At 38.0% G+C, this 19,856-nt stretch overlaps 1 protein-coding gene across 1 annotated transcript in view; it reads left to right on the plus strand.

Moving 5' to 3' along the window:
- Positions 1-19,856, plus strand: part of JAG2 (jagged canonical Notch ligand 2) — a 70,484-nt gene that overhangs the window by 40,631 nt on the left and 9,997 nt on the right. The window contains exons 6-20 of the mRNA XM_051769985.1: positions 4,818-4,948; positions 5,334-5,453; positions 7,530-7,643; positions 8,483-8,596; positions 9,136-9,249; positions 9,765-9,811; positions 10,100-10,273; positions 12,616-12,766; positions 13,053-13,217; positions 13,797-13,910; positions 14,915-15,028; positions 15,414-15,527; positions 16,469-16,585; positions 17,253-17,280; positions 18,272-18,357. Coding sequence (XP_051625945.1) covers positions 4,818-4,948; positions 5,334-5,453; positions 7,530-7,643; positions 8,483-8,596; positions 9,136-9,249; positions 9,765-9,811; positions 10,100-10,273; positions 12,616-12,766; positions 13,053-13,217; positions 13,797-13,910; positions 14,915-15,028; positions 15,414-15,527; positions 16,469-16,585; positions 17,253-17,280; positions 18,272-18,357 — 1,703 coding nt within the window. The remainder of the gene's footprint in view (positions 1-4,817; positions 4,949-5,333; positions 5,454-7,529; positions 7,644-8,482; positions 8,597-9,135; positions 9,250-9,764; positions 9,812-10,099; positions 10,274-12,615; positions 12,767-13,052; positions 13,218-13,796; positions 13,911-14,914; positions 15,029-15,413; positions 15,528-16,468; positions 16,586-17,252; positions 17,281-18,271; positions 18,358-19,856) is intronic.

Consider the following 19,856-nt stretch of genomic DNA (forward strand, 5'->3'; position numbering starts at 1 on the left):
TTGTCTTACCTATTTCGAAGTAGACAAAGTGTTTTTGTGACAAATCTTAGTGAATGAGTACTGTACTACCTATTAGCATAGAAGGATCTAACAGCTAGACAATATTGCTGCCTGCTATGCAACAAGTAATCTCTTAAAAGTTTAAACAGACTTTCTTATAGTTATTTTAAGTAAATAACTAATATAAAGCTATTGTTCTGGCCTATGCAACACCATCCTGTTCACGTCATTAGAAAATTTAGTGGTTTTCTATTTAAGAGGTTATTTCTCCCCCACCCCTGAATGATGCATTTTGCTTCTGCTCTTAATGTCACTGTTCTGCTTCATTTTCCTGTGTTGAGTGTTTTGGCCCCAGCTTCCACTTGAAACATGATTGGGAGAAGCTCTCTCCAAAAGAATATGCTTAAAAAATATGTGTAAGTATGTCATAATTATCTTCACTTCAGCCTTTGTAGAAAGAGCAATATACCAGTAAAGTGTAACCTGTGGCATTTAAAGGCTTATACCACATTGCCTACAACCTCCCTGAGATTTTTTAAATTTATTTTTAGGTCCCATATTCTGACCTAGATTGCAGAAATAGTCTTGACTTTCTTCACGTTAGTGGTTTAGGTGTATTTATGCATGAAGTGCTGACACAGATCTGCAGATAGATGTGGAACAGAATTTATTTAGGTATCCTCTCGTTCTTTTCTATTACAAAGCTTTTTTTTTTAAGGTTAACCAGAGTAGATCTGTGATTGGATGAGATGTGTGAGACGAAGTTTCTCAGCTGACCTTTCTGCACAGAAGGTTCAGGACTCTCAAATAACCAGAAGTGATTAAACCAGGAGAATAAACCATGTATGAAGATAGTACAAAACATCTGAGTTAGGGTGCTCTCAATGGTCAACTTTAACTTTTTTGTTGTGTTAGCAGATAGGCATCCTCCTTTGGGATAAGGAGGAGTTAATCATGCAAGGTGCTGAGAGACCATGGTTTACAGACCATCAGGATCTCTTTACTGTTCCACATCACTTCCATAACTGCCATTGTAGAATTTATCATAAAATAAGAATCTGAACAAAACTTCCAGGGTCATCAAGTCCCACCTCCTTGCCTGAGGAGGTCTAGTTAGACCAGGTTGCTCAGGGCCTTTTCCTCCCAGTAATGTATCTTTTTACATACAGCAGCATTGGGTCTTGTTCCATCTGATTTGGAAATACTCAATTTCAACCTAGATTTCACTAAATAATTATAACACAAACATCCTCAGAGGAAAGCAAAGACCACTGTCAACTTTTTCCTTAATTATAACTGTTTCAAAAGAATGTAGGGAAAACATAGTTCTGTAGAAAAATCTGTTCTTTTGGACTTGATGAGTTTAGCTCTTTAATGGCCCTGGGAAAAAAAAAAAAAAAAAAACAACAAAAAATGCAAATCTTCTGTTTCTTTTTCCTTTCCCCACTTCCTCCTGCTCCTGCCTCTGAGGACATATGTAGCTCTGAACTGTGTGTAGTGATGAGTGCTTCTGTAGGTTTCCCTGATGCTAAATTTACTACTTTAAACACACTGAGTTTTACTGTAGAAAGTCTTTTTCTTATCCTGGAATTTAGCTGTTTGAAGCCCCATTGTCATATTATAGCCAAGTATACACTGAGCTGAATTACTGTGACTTTATACTGTTGTCATTGACAAGTAGATATTTTCTGCACAGTTGCAGGTTTTTTTTTTTTTAATCTGAAGACTGAAATGTTATCTAGAATTTTTGCTAATGTTAACTCCTGCCACCTCCCCTTCCTCCAGACTTTTATTTGAATTCTCATTTTCTTTTGCCACCAGACTCTCATCTAAGAAAAATGGAAGCCGTGAAGTGTGCCTGTAGAATTACCAGGTCTCTTCTGCAAGCTCTTGGTTTCAAGATAACTAGCAATTGTTCTTCTCTCCCTATTACACTGTGTTAATTCTGACCCAAAGGGATGCTTTGGTCTGGGAGCAGATGCCTGTACTTCAACCTCCAGTCAGGAAGTTACTAAACTGTAACAATCTATTTATGGTAGCTTCTTTGTACTGCTAATAACCCAGCAAAGGCTAAGATTAAGCCAGGCCTGATTTTTGTTTTGCATGTGCTGGGTTGTAAAGACACGTTAGAGCTGATGAAGTCAGCAGAGGGGAAGGACAAAGGAAGTAGAATCTTGATTCCAATAAGAATTTTCTTTGTCCGTTGAACAATGAGAATCCTTATGGATTCTCTATATTTGGCTTTCTTATTTAGTCAGATGTGAAAAATTTAGAACTGCAATTTAGTTGATTCTTTACTGGTGGGGGGTGCAGGGAAGAAGTAACTTTAGCCCACTGTTTGCTGCACTAGCAGTTTCCCTTTGGCTTTTACACAAGTGGTTGGTACTGGAAAAGGAACTCTGGTTTGTTTTTTTTCTTGATGATGTTGCTTTTGTGTCTGTACCTTTTGGACTTCTTATAGTGGCTCATTAACCTTTTTCGTCCTTGTGTTTTGGCTTGATATTTTTCTCATAAATGACAACATGCCCATTTCTGAATTGGTTTCTCTTTATTGAACACATCTTGCTCTCAGGGTGAGCCAAAATCCATGCAAACATTATCTTTTTAGAAGGAAGTGGAATTAATGCTGCTCTAGCACCTGCTAATATAGGATGCAACCAGACTTCCTGTTCAAGAGGAAATCCTAATTTACTCTTCCTTGTAAACTGAGGGCTGATCAGCTTACCACATAGTAACCTTTTGACTTGTAAACAGTGTGTTCCTTTGGACTGCTTTTAGCCTCTAGAAATTATTTCCCTCAGGCTTGGTGGCAACTTTAACAGTAAACTTTGACTGTGTTGAATATCATGAAAAAGCAGCAACCTTTTTTTATTTCTGAATTCATTTTAATGCCATCAAGCACACCTACAAACTCAAGTGGGTGCTTAAGACGCCTTCAAATTCTAGAAGGTTGTCAGTATTTTTCCTTGTACTCTTAAGTACCAGTGCAATGTTTAACAAAGAATCTTGTTATCCATTGGCTATGGAGAACAAATTGAGATATTGTGATTATTTGCTTTGTGATGCAGACTTTCAGCTCTTGAAAATTCTTGTTGTATGTGGGTGGGGAGTTGGCTCTGGCTAGGATAGTCATGGTGAATCACTGGCAGTAGTGCCAGGTTTGGCATAGATGAAGATTTGGGTTGGGGCCAGTAAAGTGCTTTTTTTATTGTTTATTACCAGCCTCCGAAAAGATTTTTCTGTCCTTGAGGAGGAAGGAAGAGATCAAATTTAGCAGGAGCAGTATTTGTTTCCTCTTACTGCTAATACAGCGAAAGAAAACTGCATCTAAAATATGTGTGTTCTCCAGACTTCTGACAGCCTTGCTCAGATGAGCAACTGAGGCCTCTGGGCTGGGAACACAGCTGAGGTTCTCCTTAGGGATCCCACAACTGTGAGGTTCTCAATGAGGAGCAGGTACTGGGACTAAGAGCTCAAAGTAGTTCTAGAACTTTATATGGAAAAAAATGGTCTTGCAAAGATCTGTACCTAGATTCTTTCTGCCGATGTAAATAATAGAAATCTAAATACTATGCTGCCAGCACAACTTGTTCTGTTGCTCTGGGGATTGATCCAGCTCACTGAAACAGTGGAAGGGGATTGAATCACAAGGAACCAAGACTTCTCATTTATATATCTCCTCCTTATCTTTTCTCATTGCACCCCAAAGACCTAATTTATTTTCTGTTCTTTTATACTGTTCAAAAAGTGGATAATAGAATGGTAGTGTTAAATCTAAAAAATGTACAGTTGCATTTCTAATGCTTTTCTTCCCCTAGGCATTAGGGCAGCAGTGGCATGCATGTGCCCAACTCCCATTCAGTGTTTTTATGCATCTCTTTGTTGCTAGTATGTCTCTTAAATTCTGTATAAGAAATACTCTTTAACAGGCTGAACACTTCTTTTGTTGGCTCAAAAGAGCAAGCTTACTATTTCTTGTTACTTAAAATGTGTGAAATATACATTAAGAAAAAACGTTAGCTTATGCCCTTTTCTTTTTTTTTTTTCTTGTAAGTTCAGACTTTAACACTTTTCTATAGCCTAAACAGTTGCTTCTGTTACAGATTAACATAAAGATACTGGTCTCTGAAGAAATCTTGGGGGGGAAAAAATTCAACTCTAAGCTAAATGAATTATTAATAGCTTTTGTTTCTGTTCTTGCTTCTCCTTTCTCCAAAGAGTACTTTTTCCATAGTGTCAGTAGAGAACACTGAGGCTATAACAGAGTGAATCTATAAGAAGGGTTCTCTTGAGAAATTAGGCCTTGAGAAAATTGCCAAGACTGCTGCCTCTCTGGCTGCCCTGGTCCTTTAAGGCTGTAGCACTCTAGAGCAAAGTAGCTATTATCTTGAAATTTCTCTTCATAGAAAAACCCTGTGGTGCTCAGTGCAGTAAGCCAGCAGCCTCCTTTTGAAAAGCAATTTCAACTTTTTTTTTTATATCAATCACAATTTTTATCCTAGTGTGAGCTGATTATGTGAAGATGGGACTTCTTGTGAAAGAACAGCTAATTCAATGTACAGTTCTCATAACACATAGTGCTTGGTGGCGTTTGTTGCCAGGGTATGTAATATGTTTGAGCAGGATGAGTTCCAGTAAGGATGTTCAACAAGACTAGTGTGTCCCTTCTAAACAGGATAAATAAAGTTTTGTTATCTGTTGCACATTGAGCAGTTGACCTTGTTCTTGAGAATGGTAAGTGTGGTGTTCTAAATACATGTACTGCTGATAATTAAGCATCATGTTGCTAACTTTTAACATGTGAACTTACATCTTAGGTGTCATTATGGTTGGCAAGGACAGTTCTGTGATGAGTGTGTCCGCTACCCAGGCTGTGCTCATGGGAGCTGTAATGAACCATGGCAGTGTAATTGTGAAACCAACTGGGGTGGCCTGCTCTGTAACAAAGGTACTTAACATTAATGTACAGGAAAAATAAGTTTAAGTTGCATGATTAACTGATAACTCATTAACCCCTTTTTTTTCTGCTAGTGTGCAACTACCTGAGTGTTTCTGTGCCTTAATTCTTTTATGGCAGATGGTGCCTAAGCATCATAAGTATAAGAAGTTTAAGAAAAAAGGCTTGAATGGTCCTGACTCTTCTAACTCATGCAGTTGTCTCTTGTTCATTCTTCCTTGTTCTGTGGATAGTTACCAGATGACAGGCTAGCTCACGGAATACGGGGATGATGTGGGTGAATGGTGTTCAAGCCAGAAAGGCATCTGTGTATCTGACCAGGGATTGAAATGGTGAGATTTGTGTTCCCTGTTGATTGACACTTTTCTCTGTCCAGATCTGAATTACTGTGGAAATCACCATCCCTGCCTGAACGGCGGAACCTGTATGAACACTGAGCCGGATGAATATCGCTGTGCCTGCCCAGACGGCTACTCTGGAAAGAACTGCGAAATTGGTACTTGTGGATATCTCATCTATCTTTGGAAATCTGAAACTGTCTTAGGCATTCTTATAGGCTCAGTGGGGATATGCCAGCTCTGTCTCTCCTATCTAGTGCCTTATGCTGGCTCTTCAAAAAAATCATTGAGGGCAACAGAAATGCTGCAGCAATTTCCTTTGGATTTAGATGAGACTGGGAATATTTCTTCCCTTAGAGTTCTTCACTTCCTTAATCCTCACATGCAACTGGGCTGTAGTCTCATGGAAATAGGTTACACATGCACCTTTTCCTGTTACCTTTCTCCCCACTACCCGTTTTCTTGTCTTCTGACTTCTTCACAAACATGCATTTTATGCAAGCTGGGGTCTAAGGAAGGTGGAGGTGATGGACACTGTAGTTTTAACTGTGATGTGGGGTTTTGGCCCAATTTTTAGTTGGCTGAATGTGTTAGCTATCCTTTTTAATCAACTGAAACTTAAATCTTTTAATATGGGACTTCTAATACTTTTGGATTAATAATGCAGATGTTGAGTACTATGGAAATGTGCTCAAACTGTCTTACAGAGTCACCTTGAGCAGTCTGAACAAAAAGTGTCTTCCCTGTTCCCATTACCAAAATGGAGGAAAGCATTTAAACCACATTTGTGATGAAGTATGCCTTTGTGACTTGAGTCTAACAGATCTGTGTCTTTCCAACATGAAAAACTGCTTCCTATCTCAACCACAGTATGAAGATAGCATGTTGCTTTTTTCTATTTGTTTGTGTGTGTTACACAAAGACCAAAATGTTCATATTCTGGGGACAGTTTTGGTATTTGCAGACTTTTCATGATTATTCTCACTTTGGAGGTAAATGGACAAGTGTGCAGTTTTCTAGTTTTTTCCTATTTTGCTTTAAAGTTTTGATGTTTGAAGAAAAATTAGAGCTTTTGATTTAAGTTTCTCACATGTAGTATTTAGTTGGATGTCCTGTCATGATGGATTGTTAAATCCTTTTTTTTACATGTGATATTCCCAGTCTTCTCACTATGAATTTTGCTATTCCTTTATAGTTAAAAGTTCAGATAGGAAGTGTCCATTTTTTTCTCTCACTTAACTGCTTGGCCTTAAGTTGACTAAAGTATTACAGAAAGTTTTCAGAGTTAATCAGGATGTAGATCTTTGAACTTCCATGAAGTGCTGTTGTATTAAAGATACTATCAAAACTTGAATTTTGCTTCTACTGGTAAAATATGATGCAAAGTTGAGGCTAAAGTGGATGAAATCTTGTCTTAGCTTGCCCTGAAAGCTGTGGGGAAGCACCTTGGCTCTTCAGGTGAGGAGGCAGTGAAAAAGGAGCCATACAATTGTTCAGAGCTATCGTGATTATTAACAGTAGGTTGGTGTATGAGCTGCTTTAGGTACTAGTATGAAGGGTCATAGACGATGTAAATTCAGTTTTCAAAATGGATAACATCCCTGAAAGAAAGATTCCAACTGAGAAGGGAAGACACCAAGAGTGATGGCATAGAGCTTGTCCCTCCTCAACCTGATTCTTGCTTAGTGCAGCTTCTGCCAGTGTTACACCCTACATGGAGTGACAACGAGCAGCACTGCCCAGAACTGCCAGCACCTCTGTTCTTTGCTGTTTCCAAGGAACAGTATTAGAATGAAGCTAAACAGAACTTTGATACTTAAACTACTGCTGCTGTTCAGACCTCTGAACACAGCATATCTGTTTTGTCTCACTGAATTTAAAAGAAGTGCTGCAGCACTCTAGTAGGTGGAAGTGTATGGCTGGAAGCAAAATGTTAATGGGAAACTTTTCTAGTTTGTGGGATATTGAAATAGTGACCTGTCTCTGTTTAGGCTTTGTAGTCATTAGATAGGAAGGATGATGCACCTTCAGCAAAATCCTGCTTTAGTTTTCTGCTGGGAGTCTTAACTCTCTGCAGCTGGGAGAGGGAGGCTCCAATCTCATGTACTGGCACCTCTCCACTGCCCCTGTTCTTGGTCACTTTTAATCGATGCAATTTTTAACCACAAGTTCTCCTTCTGTTGGATACTGGAAGAGTATTTAGCAAGAATGTCTTTCTCTCTCTCTCTTCCCAGCGGAGCATGCTTGTGTATCTAATCCCTGTGCTAATGGTGGAATTTGTCACGAAATTTCGTCAGGCTTCAAGTGTCACTGCCCATCGGGCTGGAGTGGACCAACATGTGCTATTGGTGGGTATGCATTTACTGGTGAGTAACCTGTTAGGATGGAAGGGCTGATGCAGCTAACTTGGCAACATCATGCTCTGTGGGTATGGAAATTGGTGGTAGTCTTTTACTTTACCTGACTTTTTAACAGCTAAGCATTGGTGGACTGAAAAGAGGAGTAGTACTGTGCAGCCAGCAGCACTGATTTGATGCAGCTGAGTTCTAAAGGTTATCAAAAGCATAGTTGGACCATATCCAAAGAAATGCCCGGTTGGCAAAGGTTGTTTGACAATTCCTGACTCCTTAAACAGTCTAAAGGAAAATACAGAATGGTTTCATCTTAAGAAATATAAATGTGAGGATGAAGGGTTCTCCCCTTTCTTAAATGGTTGAAGAGTAGATTTGTGCACTTAAATACTTAATGTCTGAATTGGAAGACAGGGAAGTGGTTGAAATGTATTGTGGATCTCTGTAATTGGTTTTCCTGTGATTTGGAATACAGGTGGCTTATCCATTTTTAAATGGCAACTGTCCCCCAAAAAAACCCAAAAAAGCCCCAACCAACCACGAAACCAAAACTGGCTAAACTTATGTCATGATCTGGGAACATGACTTTCAATCTGCAAATTGCTGGCAGATTAACTGAGTCTTCTTGCTGTTTGCAAATAGAAATTTTCAGAATTTCCCTCTCCCCTATCTTAGATGTGAGAAAAGCCTAAGTAAAAGTTAGGTTTGAAATGTTGGTTTGTTCCTAAGCTTGTTTGTTCGTACATTCTCCCCCTTCATCTCAAAATAACTTTAAACCAAAACCTGTTAAGCCCATCCTTGAGCTGTGTAATGGAAGGTGCCCTCTGACTTTGCAGATATTGACGAATGCGCCTCTAACCCCTGTGCTCAAGGAGGGACCTGCATTGATGGTGTTAATGCATTTGAGTGCATATGTCCACAACAGTGGATTGGAGCAACTTGTCAGCTTGGTAAGTAATTGCCTTCCAAAGTTTTGATGGCCACTGGAGGTTGTTCCTAAGTGATGAATAACAGTGTGTGTTTCTGGCATGATGTTTATTGAAGAAAATGTGGAACGTGTTGTGTTATTGTTATCTTAGCTCCTCTTTAGTATGTCTTAAAGCCAGAAGTTTCAGGTGAATCTAACTATTTGAGCACCAACTTAAGCTTACTTATAATGCCCCATAACTTTTCTGTTGTAAAATGCAGCATTGGTGATGGTTCTTCATGGTGGCAGAAGAGTGACTTAAGCTTATGGGGGCAAGAAAGGATTTGCCCTGACTAACATATCTTTTTGAGTTTTGGGAAAGGGAAGAGTAAGATAACATGCATGTGCTACTGTAGGCAAGTGTGCATTAAAAACCTGTGGTATATAAGTGGTTTTAGTGCCCTACCAATTTGTAATATAAGCTGCTGATGCTTTGACTGCATGGACACTTTGCTTGGTGCTGTGGTAATCTGTTTCTGGGTTTGTTCTTTATTCTATTCTTTATTTTCTCTTCTTTCACAGATGCTAATGAGTGTGAGGGGAAACCCTGTGTTAATGCTTACTCTTGCAAAAATCTCATTGGTGGATATTACTGTGACTGCATTCCAGGATGGACAGGAGTAAATTGTCATATCAGTTAGTATTTCTTTAGTATGTATGATGACAGTAGGATGTTTTGTTCTTTAAAAAAGATTTTCTGATAAGTGATAGTGCACATACTTGTACAAGAAAAAATATCTGTTGTCAGGATTTTTTGAATTTTTAGCATGAAAATTGAAAATACTGTTTGAAAACTTACTTTAAAAGTTAATAGGTATTAAAATAAGCTCAAATATACACTCTTCATTCCTATTTCTGAATGATATCATGTACTGATTCAATTTAAAATATTTTTATGCTAAAATGTTAGATACAAAGTTTGATATTTGACTCATTTTTAGTATGTTGTAATAGAAATATAGAATATAAGTTTTTATTAGATATTTCTAAAAATGAGAATCTCTCAAGATATCAGGCATCCTTGCTTTCTGTTAAAACGTATAGAAAAGTCCTTTCTGAAAATCATTTGTTCTCCCTTCTTGTACCAAACCTATACTTTATGGCTTAGTCTTCCAGTATAAATTCTAACACTTTGCATATTTTATCTCTAGATATTAATGACTGTCATGGACAATGTCAGCATGGAGGGACTTGTAAGGTAACTCTTACTTATTACATTCCATATTGAAAATTAATCTTTTTCTGCCTACTTATGAATTCTGTAGTTTGGATTTACAGGTTGTTTAAGTGAGTTTAAATATTAAAAGCGTAGTATTACATTTACAGACTCTCGCACTCGTTTCACAAAATAACTTTATGTGGTGCTACAAAATTACTTTTGGTGGTTCCCAAATACAGAATATAGAAATAACTTGAATATTTGTGTGCAAGTTTTATCAATAAACAAATCTTTCTACTTTTGCTTCTTTTCTTCCTGCCTCTGAAGGATGAAGTGAACGGTTACCACTGCTTGTGCCCTCGTGGTTTCACAGGAAAAAACTGTGAGATTGAAACAAATGAGTGTGAGAGCAATCCCTGCCAAAATGGAGGCCGGTGCAAAGACCTGGTGAATGGATTCAGTTGCCTGTGTTCACAGGGATTCTCGGGAGTCTTTTGCGAGGTGAGGGCAGTGGAGACATTACTGCAATACTTCTCATGGATTGAATTCTTGAAAGAAATATATCTCTGGGTTTAAATGGGAGTGACCAGAGGCTGAAGCATTACTGCCTGTCGTAGCTGTTACCTGATACTCTGAATAAGCAAATTTGTTGTGCAGTGCTGTCATAGTAGCTCTAACACTTGAATTTGCAGCCTGATAGACTACAAGTTGTTGCATATAGGTGTTGGCCTTCCTAAGTGTTTTAAGGCTGCAAGTATTCCTTAAACTTGAAACATTTTCCTTTGCAATTGTCAGGACCTTCATCCTTTTGTTACACTAGAATGCTTTAAGTTCTCATCCTGATAACTGAAGTAATCCTACTGCTGTTGCTGGGAGTATATTAATTATTTATCAATTATCTATATTACATATAATGTAGATAATTAATATAATTATTAACGGCAGGCAGATATGCAAGTATTAGTTCTCAGAACTTTGTTTGAGATCATTTTAGGAACATGTAGTTCTAGTGCTTAAGGATTCAGATATGAAATATTGAAGTCCTAATGATAATTCCTGAAGTACTTCATGATAATGAAGATATTCTTCTTTCTAGAGAGAATGTTAGACTTCTCAATGTAAAATTATTTTGCATTAAGTATGCACTCCCTGGGTCTTGCTGATGGTCAAATCCATGTGAGTGTTATGCTTAGCAAGACAGCATCAGCTGGAGGCATTATGTTAGAGTTTTGTTGGATTTGCTCCAGACTTTTTTGTGGAGGACATTGGAGCGATCTGTCTTAATGATGTGAATGAGTGAAGCAATTTTATTCTATTATTTGCATCGTTAAAGAAGCAGTGCCCTCCTTTTATTCAAAATTAAAAAGGGCTACAGGTACCAACCAGTTTAATAAAACTGGTGCAGCACCTAATAGCTCATGAACCATTTCTGCATAAGGATCATAACCCGAGTGCCCTACTCTGCGCTGATTCATACAGCACTGTGTAGCTAAAGTTTTAGCAAATGTGCTTGAATAATAGGGGAGAGTTGGCTGCTTGCCTTGTGTGTTGCAGGAAACATCTACCATTGATTCCAGATGCTAAAGTACCAGCTACTGAACTTGCATTGGGAAGGGGAAATTTACACTAATGGAAGGAAACAAATGGAGACATCTGATAGAGGAGATCTGAGAATCTTTCTCAGCCCTTAGCTATTTTTTTTATAGTTTGCTTTGAATGTTCCATATGAAAGCACGAAATGGCTTGCTGGAATTGTATGTGCTCCTCTGAATTAAATACTTAACACCATTTGTGTTGCTTCTGCTTTGGCTAGTTTTGCATTTTTCTCCTATTTAACTACTGAACTGCTAAAAATAGGGATGAAAAACCGCTATTGGGCTTAATTTTATGTCTGTAAAGTTGAAAGCTGTCTTTCTCCCAAGAGAGATGTGAAGAAGGAAAAACTGACTTGGGGGGAGAAAAGCAATCCTTAAGAATAACAATTTGGAGGAAAGATACTGTGATGTAAAAATATCCCTTTTGAGGCTGCTTTCTGGATTTTGAGACCAATTTAGGGCATCACGAATCACTGATCCTGTGTGTCAGTCTAAAGCAGAAAGCAGCAGAATTGTTTTGCCACAGCAATGTCTATGTTAAAGGTTATATTGTGAAAGCTGGGTTTAAATTTTGCTCTCTGAATCAGATGGTAAGAGTTCAAAATGTACCTCATGTATCTGTGTGTAAATTGGCACGGTGACAGTGTCTGTAAGAATAAGGCCCTGAGCAGCTGGGTCTAACCAGACCTACTTTGAGCTGGAGGTGGGGAGTAGCTGACCTCTAGAGGTCCGTTCCAAGCTGTGTGGTTTTGTGATAAATTCTCTGTGTTAATTGAGGTGGGAAGAGATGTTGCTCTAGAGGATGGGATTTTGTTCAGGTTCTGTGTATTTTAAATCTCTTACACACACAAAGCCGACAAGTGCGCTGGTATTTCACTTGCATTATAGCCCTTAGTCCATGAATGTGAAGGACAGAGAAGTGACTTAAAGTGATCCACAGCAGTCACAGTGAGATGTCTCTGAATGGCTTAAGTAACTCTTGAATAAGTTGTTGCAAATGTGCTGATTCAGCTTCCTGCAAAGGAGTATCTTCTTAGCAGTAGCACAAATGCTTTGCGTTAGGATGGACTAAAGTAAGCTGAAGTTTCTGTGTCTTGCAGGATGGAATGCAATATGTATGATTCATAAACCTTCTTAAACCTGGAGGTTCCTTGTACGTTAGCTTCATCTGTGTCTTTGGCAAAGCAGATAATGCTGCCTGCTCCTGGGAAATGAAGCAGCTGCTGCTAACTGTGGTCTCTCTTACAGATGGATATTGATTTCTGTGAACCTAACCCTTGCCAGAATGGGGCTAAATGTTATGATCTGGGAGGAGATTATTACTGTGCCTGCCCTGATGACTATGATGGAAAAAATTGCTCTCATCTCAAGGACCACTGCAAGAACAATTCTTGTAAAGGTACCTGCTGTTGTCCAGAAATCTGTCGTGATATAGTGGTGGTACATTGTAAAAAAAGTAGTATTGTTGGGAATAGAATAATGCAGAAATATTATTGTACTCACTTAAACTTTGTAAAATAGTGAGGCAGTGAGAAGAAGTGCTCCTTATAGACCATCTACCTATAGAGGTAGATGGTAACTTATCACATAATACTGTGATTTAGTTTTAATTTTTGTATAATGTTTGTAAAATTAAAAACTGATGATGCAGATCATTACTCTGATAATACACTTCTCATTCTTAGTAATAGACAGCTGTACAATAGAAGTCTTCACTAATGCTACCCAAGAAGGAATCCGTTTCATTTCATCTAATGTTTGTGGGCCTCATGGACGGTGTATTAGTCAGCCAGGAGGGAACTTTACCTGTGCATGTGACAGAGGTTTTACTGGAACATACTGTCATGAAAGTAAGTAGGAGTTGTCTGTAAATTATTTTTCTCTAAAAACTTTAGTTTTTGTTATGAAGCTTTACAACATAGAACAGAACATTTGGATTTTAATAAAATTGCACACAGAGCATTGTTTTGCTTGTACTGCTTGAAATTCGGTTTCTTCCGGTAGCAGTTGTCTTTGTAGTGGTTCACACTTCCTCTGTGAAAGAAAACTGGCTTTAGTCCAACTTCAGTGTGAATGTGTTAGTGCCCGCTACCTTTATGTACAGTCATAGAAGCCATGGGTTTCTCCAGCATGAGAGTGATAAAGAAGAGACTGACAAATTGACAGCACAACTTAGTAGCACATGTATTCTGGTCTAGGTGTTTTTTAAACACCTGGATATTTTTGCCAGGTAAACTTAATGCTCTGGTTTAATTGCTGCATGACGGACAATACAGCTAGGAACCTTACCAGGCTTGAGAAGAGGTGTTTGAGCCTTTCTTTTGCATGTATGAATGAAGTAATAACTTTTCCTAGAGGCACAAGTCTACATCACTCCTCTAAGTAGGGGAGAAGAGCCTTGTGCCATAATTGTTGACTTTTTGTTGTAGATATCAATGATTGTCTTGGGAAACCTTGCAAGAATGGTGGGACATGCATCGATGAAGTTGATTCATTTAGATGTTTCTGTTCAAGTGGCTGGGAAGGAGAATTGTGTGACACAAGTGAGTATTGCTAAGTGTTGCGGGGTCAAATATTACAGCTTTGTTGTAACAGTTAGAGGTGGTATGTAGTTAATAATGGGGTAGTTTCTCTGTTCTGTAATTACAGGCTTGTTTGCAGAAGTGTTTTCAGGAAGATATTCTGGGTAGCTACTCTAGAAGTCTGTTCCTTTAATAGGAGCAGAATCTGATTCTTTGGTATAGGAGGAGAGAACTTTCTCCTGGGAATAGGCAAAAATATTGTCCAAGACGTGTACTAGGCCAGTTCATGGTTAAGTCACCTCAGAGAAAACTCTGGTTGTTTCTTTTTCTGCTCTGAATGAAGCCCCTTCTAAAACATGATGGCAAGGACTTGCTGAGACTTATTACAGGACATGCATGAATTCAGATGTGAAATAGAGACTGAGAAGCTTTTGGCAGCTATTGCTGTCGAAAGAGCCTTTTGTGTGGTCTAAATGAAGTTTGTTCTGGAATAATTATGTTCCACCTATTAAAACGTTTGTCTCAAGTGAAAAGAATTTTCTCTAAAGTTTATGTTTGTGTATATATGTTTAATGTGTGTATACTTACACATACATGTGTATATATGGTTAAACCACCTAATGGCTTTAACTCTGTTTTGAAACATAAAGCAGAAGAAGGGGGCCTTAACTGCCTCATGTGGATGTCCTGTGTTGGGACTCCTTTTCAGGACACTGTGGTCCCTACTAGAAAACTTTTTCTGACATTCAGAATACAGCTGTTTGTAAAAATTGAGTTACTTTGGTGCTCTACTTAGAAACCATACTCAATGGTCCTTCTAAGCTGTCAGAAAATCTTTCATGATTCATATTGTTCTGTATTATATCAGAGTTTTTTCCTTGCTTATATAAAGATAACCTTGTAATAATTAGGATCGCCATCTTCCTAAATAGTACAAAATTTATTTTCTTTATAGAGAAGCATTTTGTATTTTCTCATGGCCTTGGCTGGGCTAGATCATCTAAGCTGAATAACTGTTTTTCTAGATTTCAATGACTGTTCTCCTAACCCATGTCACAACGGTGGCCGATGCATTGATTTGGTAAATGACTTCTATTGTGAGTGTAAGAATGACTGGAAAGGCAAAACTTGTCATTCACGTAAGTGTTCTTTGCTTTGATCTTTAGATTACCCAAAGATTTGTTTTCTTTCTTCTCAAGGGACTAGAGTTCCTGAAATTTAAAATAAAACAATTGCAGTGAAAAAATAGGCACGTTTTCATTACCTCTTCCATTTTCCCAGTCACAAAATGGAACACTTAAAAAAACGTATTCCTTCATGTAGTGAAACAGTTTTGTAAGAGATGTCCTTAGATTCCATTCTTTGGGTTGCTTACCGTAATACAACAAGTGGAACTACGTGTTTCTGGTGCTGTTGCATTTAAATATTAAGTCTCTTTTAAAGTACTTTGGTGATTAAGAAGTATATCTTCTTTAAAATCAGCAAGAGGAATGGAAACTAAAGTTGCTTTGTTGTGATGTTTAGGTGAATACCAGTGTGATGCAAACACTTGCAGCAATGGTGGAACGTGCTATGATGATGGAGATACATTCCGCTGCTCATGCCCTCCAGAATGGATAGGAAGCACTTGCAACACTGGTAAGCTTTCTGAATTATCTACAGGTGAACCCAGAAGAAGTAGAGAAGTGTTCAAATAATAAAAAAAATTGTTTAGTAAATAGGCAAACTCTTCTGGCTAGTTCAGAGCTGTTCCAGTTGGGTGGTGACTGAAGTTTAAAGTAACTTTTTCTGCTCACCTGACATGATACTGATTTTTAGGAAGCTGTTTTCCTCTGACTGCATTTCTGGTCTCTTCAATAGCTTCTCCTAAACAGTTTTAGAACACTTGGGCTTGTCTTAATTTGTCTATTAGTCTTCAGAGGCCCTGTGTAAGGGTTTTCCTGGGAACTTAGTTCCCTACTTGGCTTGTGGAGTCATAATGTGAATAAGTTTGTGATCGAGAGGTGTCTGAGCAGGCATACTCAGGGAGAATGGAATGAAGTGCTTCTTCCTGGGGGATTTGCAGGGTTACTGCCTGCTGTAGGGAACTACTCTTGTTTTTTTGGAAATTCAATGTAGTATCTGTGGTGCATCTTTCTGAAAATGAAACTTCCATTAGTAACTTCCATTACTGAAGGTCATTCAGTACAGTTTTTCTACTTTTTAGATACATTTGCAGCTTTTTATCAAAACCTGAACTTTAAATACTAGTACTTTGTCATGAAGAACACCTCATGATCTGGGTAACTTGCTGCCAAAGCAATAATTTAGCAGTATATGAAGAATGCTTACACAGATGGGGAAGAAAATAAGTAATTCTTCTTAAATAAAATTTCATGGTTCAATTAAACAATTGAATTGGGAGGATGGTGAAGGTAGGTGAGAGATTATCATGCAACGTGACTATTTTTGGAGCCCTTTGATCTTATGAGTCTTGAACTGTTGATTTAAATATTGTTTAGGATTGTGATGTTGGCATACCCAGATGATACATACTCTTTGCTTCCTGTGCTAAATACAGACCTTTTCTGTTTTCAAAGCTAAAAACAGCAGCTGTATTCTAAACCCTTGCATGAATGGTGGAACATGTGTTGGCAGTGGAGATTCCTTTTCATGCATCTGCAAAGAAGGATGGGAAGGACGTACATGCACACAGAGTAAGGCTTTTCTCCTTTCTTCCCCTGCATTCCCCTGGGATATTGGGAGTGTCTGGCAGAGAGCTGTTAACTGAAACAAAGCAAGTTTATAGGGTTCGTGTGCCAAAATATCTGAATCATTCAGAGTGGGAGGTAGGTAAAGAAGACGATGCTCGAGTAATGAATGAAGGGTTTGTCATGCTTCTTTTTGTATCTAGTCTCTGCCAAAATAAGACTCTCAGCCTTCTGTAAAAATATAGCTTTTGGAAACATGTGCAGAGCAGAAAAATCCTCACAGAACTACTAATTTTAATAATGAAAACTATACAGAAAGGTGAGCAGTAGCATATAAGCCATTTTCTCTGAGGATAGCAGTAACTACTTTGACATACCAATACAATGAATTGCTTAGGTGGAGTAAAGCCTGCAACTTTGGTTTGTTTATTTTTTTCCCCCAAGGCATAACACTGGGGGAGGGAAAATCTAAATTTCAGCTCTGTTTTTACTTTAAGTCTACTGGTGATATGATAATTGAACTTTCTTTACAAGTGTGGAAGAAAACATTCAATTCTGTATTATTTTTCTTTACTTTCCTTGTCAGATATGTTGTTTTCTAAACTGTAGTATTATGTATTAGAAAATAAATTGTGCCACTAGTTACACTAGTCTGTATTGTTCTTTTTTATAGACACCAATGACTGCAACCCTCATCCGTGGTAAGTATGTGAACTCCAGTTCTGTACCTATTGTGAAAACAAAAGTGAACACAGTAATATAGATTTCCATTTCAGATTAGAACTAATTCTACTCTAAGATAATTGAAGCCAGTCTCTCTAAAATATCTTAAAGCCATTTTTTTGCCATGCCATATCTATTCCTTGACAGCAACAAAGACCACAAAACAATCCTGAGTCGATTCTGTATGAACAGATAAAAGTATTTTAGTGTACTCTTCGTGCTAGTGCTGAACAGTAAATTGCAGTGATATGAAGTGAATCAGACTTGATAACATTTGAAGCCTTTGCAACTGAGCAGAATAAAAAAGAAAAATTGAAACCTGTTCATTTGCAATAAATAAATTTAAATGTGCTGTTAAATGAATTACTGTGTCCAAATGTGTTTTAAAAACAAAATTAAATTTTTGGAAGATACAATGGGAATATTTTGAATATAGAAGTTGATATTTATGGTCGAAGGTGAAAAACAGTGTGTGGATGAAGCAAACAATCTGCCTTATCTTTCTCTGTGTTTCATGTATTAAAAAAGAAACAAACTTGCAAAAGTTTGGGCTTTCTTTATGTTCACTTGGAATTGTTGTTGCATCTCCTTGAGTTCTGTGGATATACTTACTCATGCATTTGTAGGATGTTGCTGTTTTAACAGGTGACTTACTAAGCAATATTGTTTGTCTAGCACTATACTTTCTCTGTTGATAGCAATAAATTGTCCCCTTAAACAGCAGCAGATGCTTTAATTAACAGAGTTTTTTAACTGGAGACCAATGGAATAATGCAGATGGCTTTTTTAAGTAGACTTGTATTATGAATTAATAGGGAGCTTTTAATTCTGCATTGTTGAATAGTGAGGAAAAAATAGAATAGGGACAATGGAAATTTGCATTTGAACATGCTGCCTAAGACTCATCTGTAGACTAGTGAGTCTACCCTGAGAATGCTTAGTGTAATGACAGGTTTATTATTTTTACAGTTACAATGGAGGCATCTGCGTTGATGGGGTGAATTGGTTTCGATGTGAATGTGCACCTGGGTTTGCTGGTCCTGACTGCAGAATTAGTAAGTACCTGTGTGGGTAAAGGCCTGAATGGCTGAACCATTCCAATGCACAAACTCCTGGTGACCCTTTTTGTGTTAGGTTAGCTGAATTCCAAATAATGAAGCAGAAACCACCTGTTAAGCCAGGTACTGATACCTTGTGAATATTGCCAAGTTATATGCCTTTATTAATTTCATGAAATGGAGCTGAAATGACTTGACCTAAATTACACTGAAAAATTTGGTTTCTGGGTTTCACTGGACAATTCTGAAGGTTCTGGGGTGCTGGTTTCTTAGAAGCTTAAGTTTTAAATATTTTTCTTGACAAACAACTTGTTGGTAAAGATGATGTGTATCAATAGGTGTTCCACTTAACATAAGAAACGAAAATCCCCTGAGACTCCACAAATGAAAACAAAAACATAAGGAGTGCAGTGCTGGCACATGAATAACAAAAGTATGATAAAGGTCTTTCAAAGCTAGAAAACAAACCTGTTGCACTGCAATTATTCTAAGGATAGAGGCTGAAAAGAAGGGAGAGCAACAGACCCTAAAAATGTGTTGAAGTGTTGCGGAAGAATCTGGTGGTGGGGTTTTATTGTTTGGTTGGGTTTGGGCGTTGTTCTGGGGGGGTTTTTTGATGGAATGTTGCCATTTTGACTTGCATGGATAGATACCTTATTTTTACCTTATTTCTACTTTGGAAGATCAGACTTTGAGTCTTCTGTAGCCTTGAGGCTTTTGGGCTTGGTCCTTCCACTCCATCAGTATGGTGAATATGCCTTCAAGTTAAGACTTCATCCTCATTCTGGCTCATAGAAAATAAACCACCACCTCTAGTTGGAGGGCAGCTGCAGCACTTGTAGAAGCATCCACTTAGTGATCTCTGGATACAGAACCAGGGATAGCAGATCATCCTGTGTCTGGGTCCAGACACCCAGAAAGGGGTATCAAATTCTGCTTGGGTGCTTTTTCCCCTTAAGAGTAGGACGTCACAAATACAAATACTGTGCTTTAATGGAACTGCAGACATTTTTTTACTTGTTTAGACTGGTATAGACAGAAGGAGTAGCTCTGACAAAAATGCCTCTTATGGATGATACAGAAACAGAGTTAAGTCACTTTTTTCAGCATACAGAGACTGGAGAATCTTAAACCTACATAGCTTGAAGAGAGAAGGAAAGAGTAGTTAAACCCCACTGACGTTTAGATACTCGTGTGTTTATGTAAAACTTCATCTTAGTGCACTTTTGAAGGAAGCTACAATAGAACCAAAAGCCCTTCCATATCCATTTGATTATTTTCTATTGCTTACATGTGTAGCAGTCTCACTACTGCCGTTTATTGTGTTCGCTTTCAAAGTTCAGTCCTTTAAAGACAGAAAATGAGCTGATACTGTGTGTTGGACAAGAACTGGTATTTAAACAGGTTTTTTGAGGGGTTGGGATTGAATATGAATGCCATTTGTATTCAGTGGATAGAAACCTTTCAAAAGATGCTTTGGAAGAGAAAGATTAAAG

Source organism: Manacus candei, unplaced genomic scaffold, assembly GCF_025592945.1.
Source record: "Manacus candei isolate 608988 ecotype Guabito, Panama unplaced genomic scaffold, ASM2559294v1 h1tg000113l, whole genome shotgun sequence".
Classification (NCBI taxonomy): Eukaryota; Metazoa; Chordata; class Aves; order Passeriformes; family Pipridae; genus Manacus; species Manacus candei.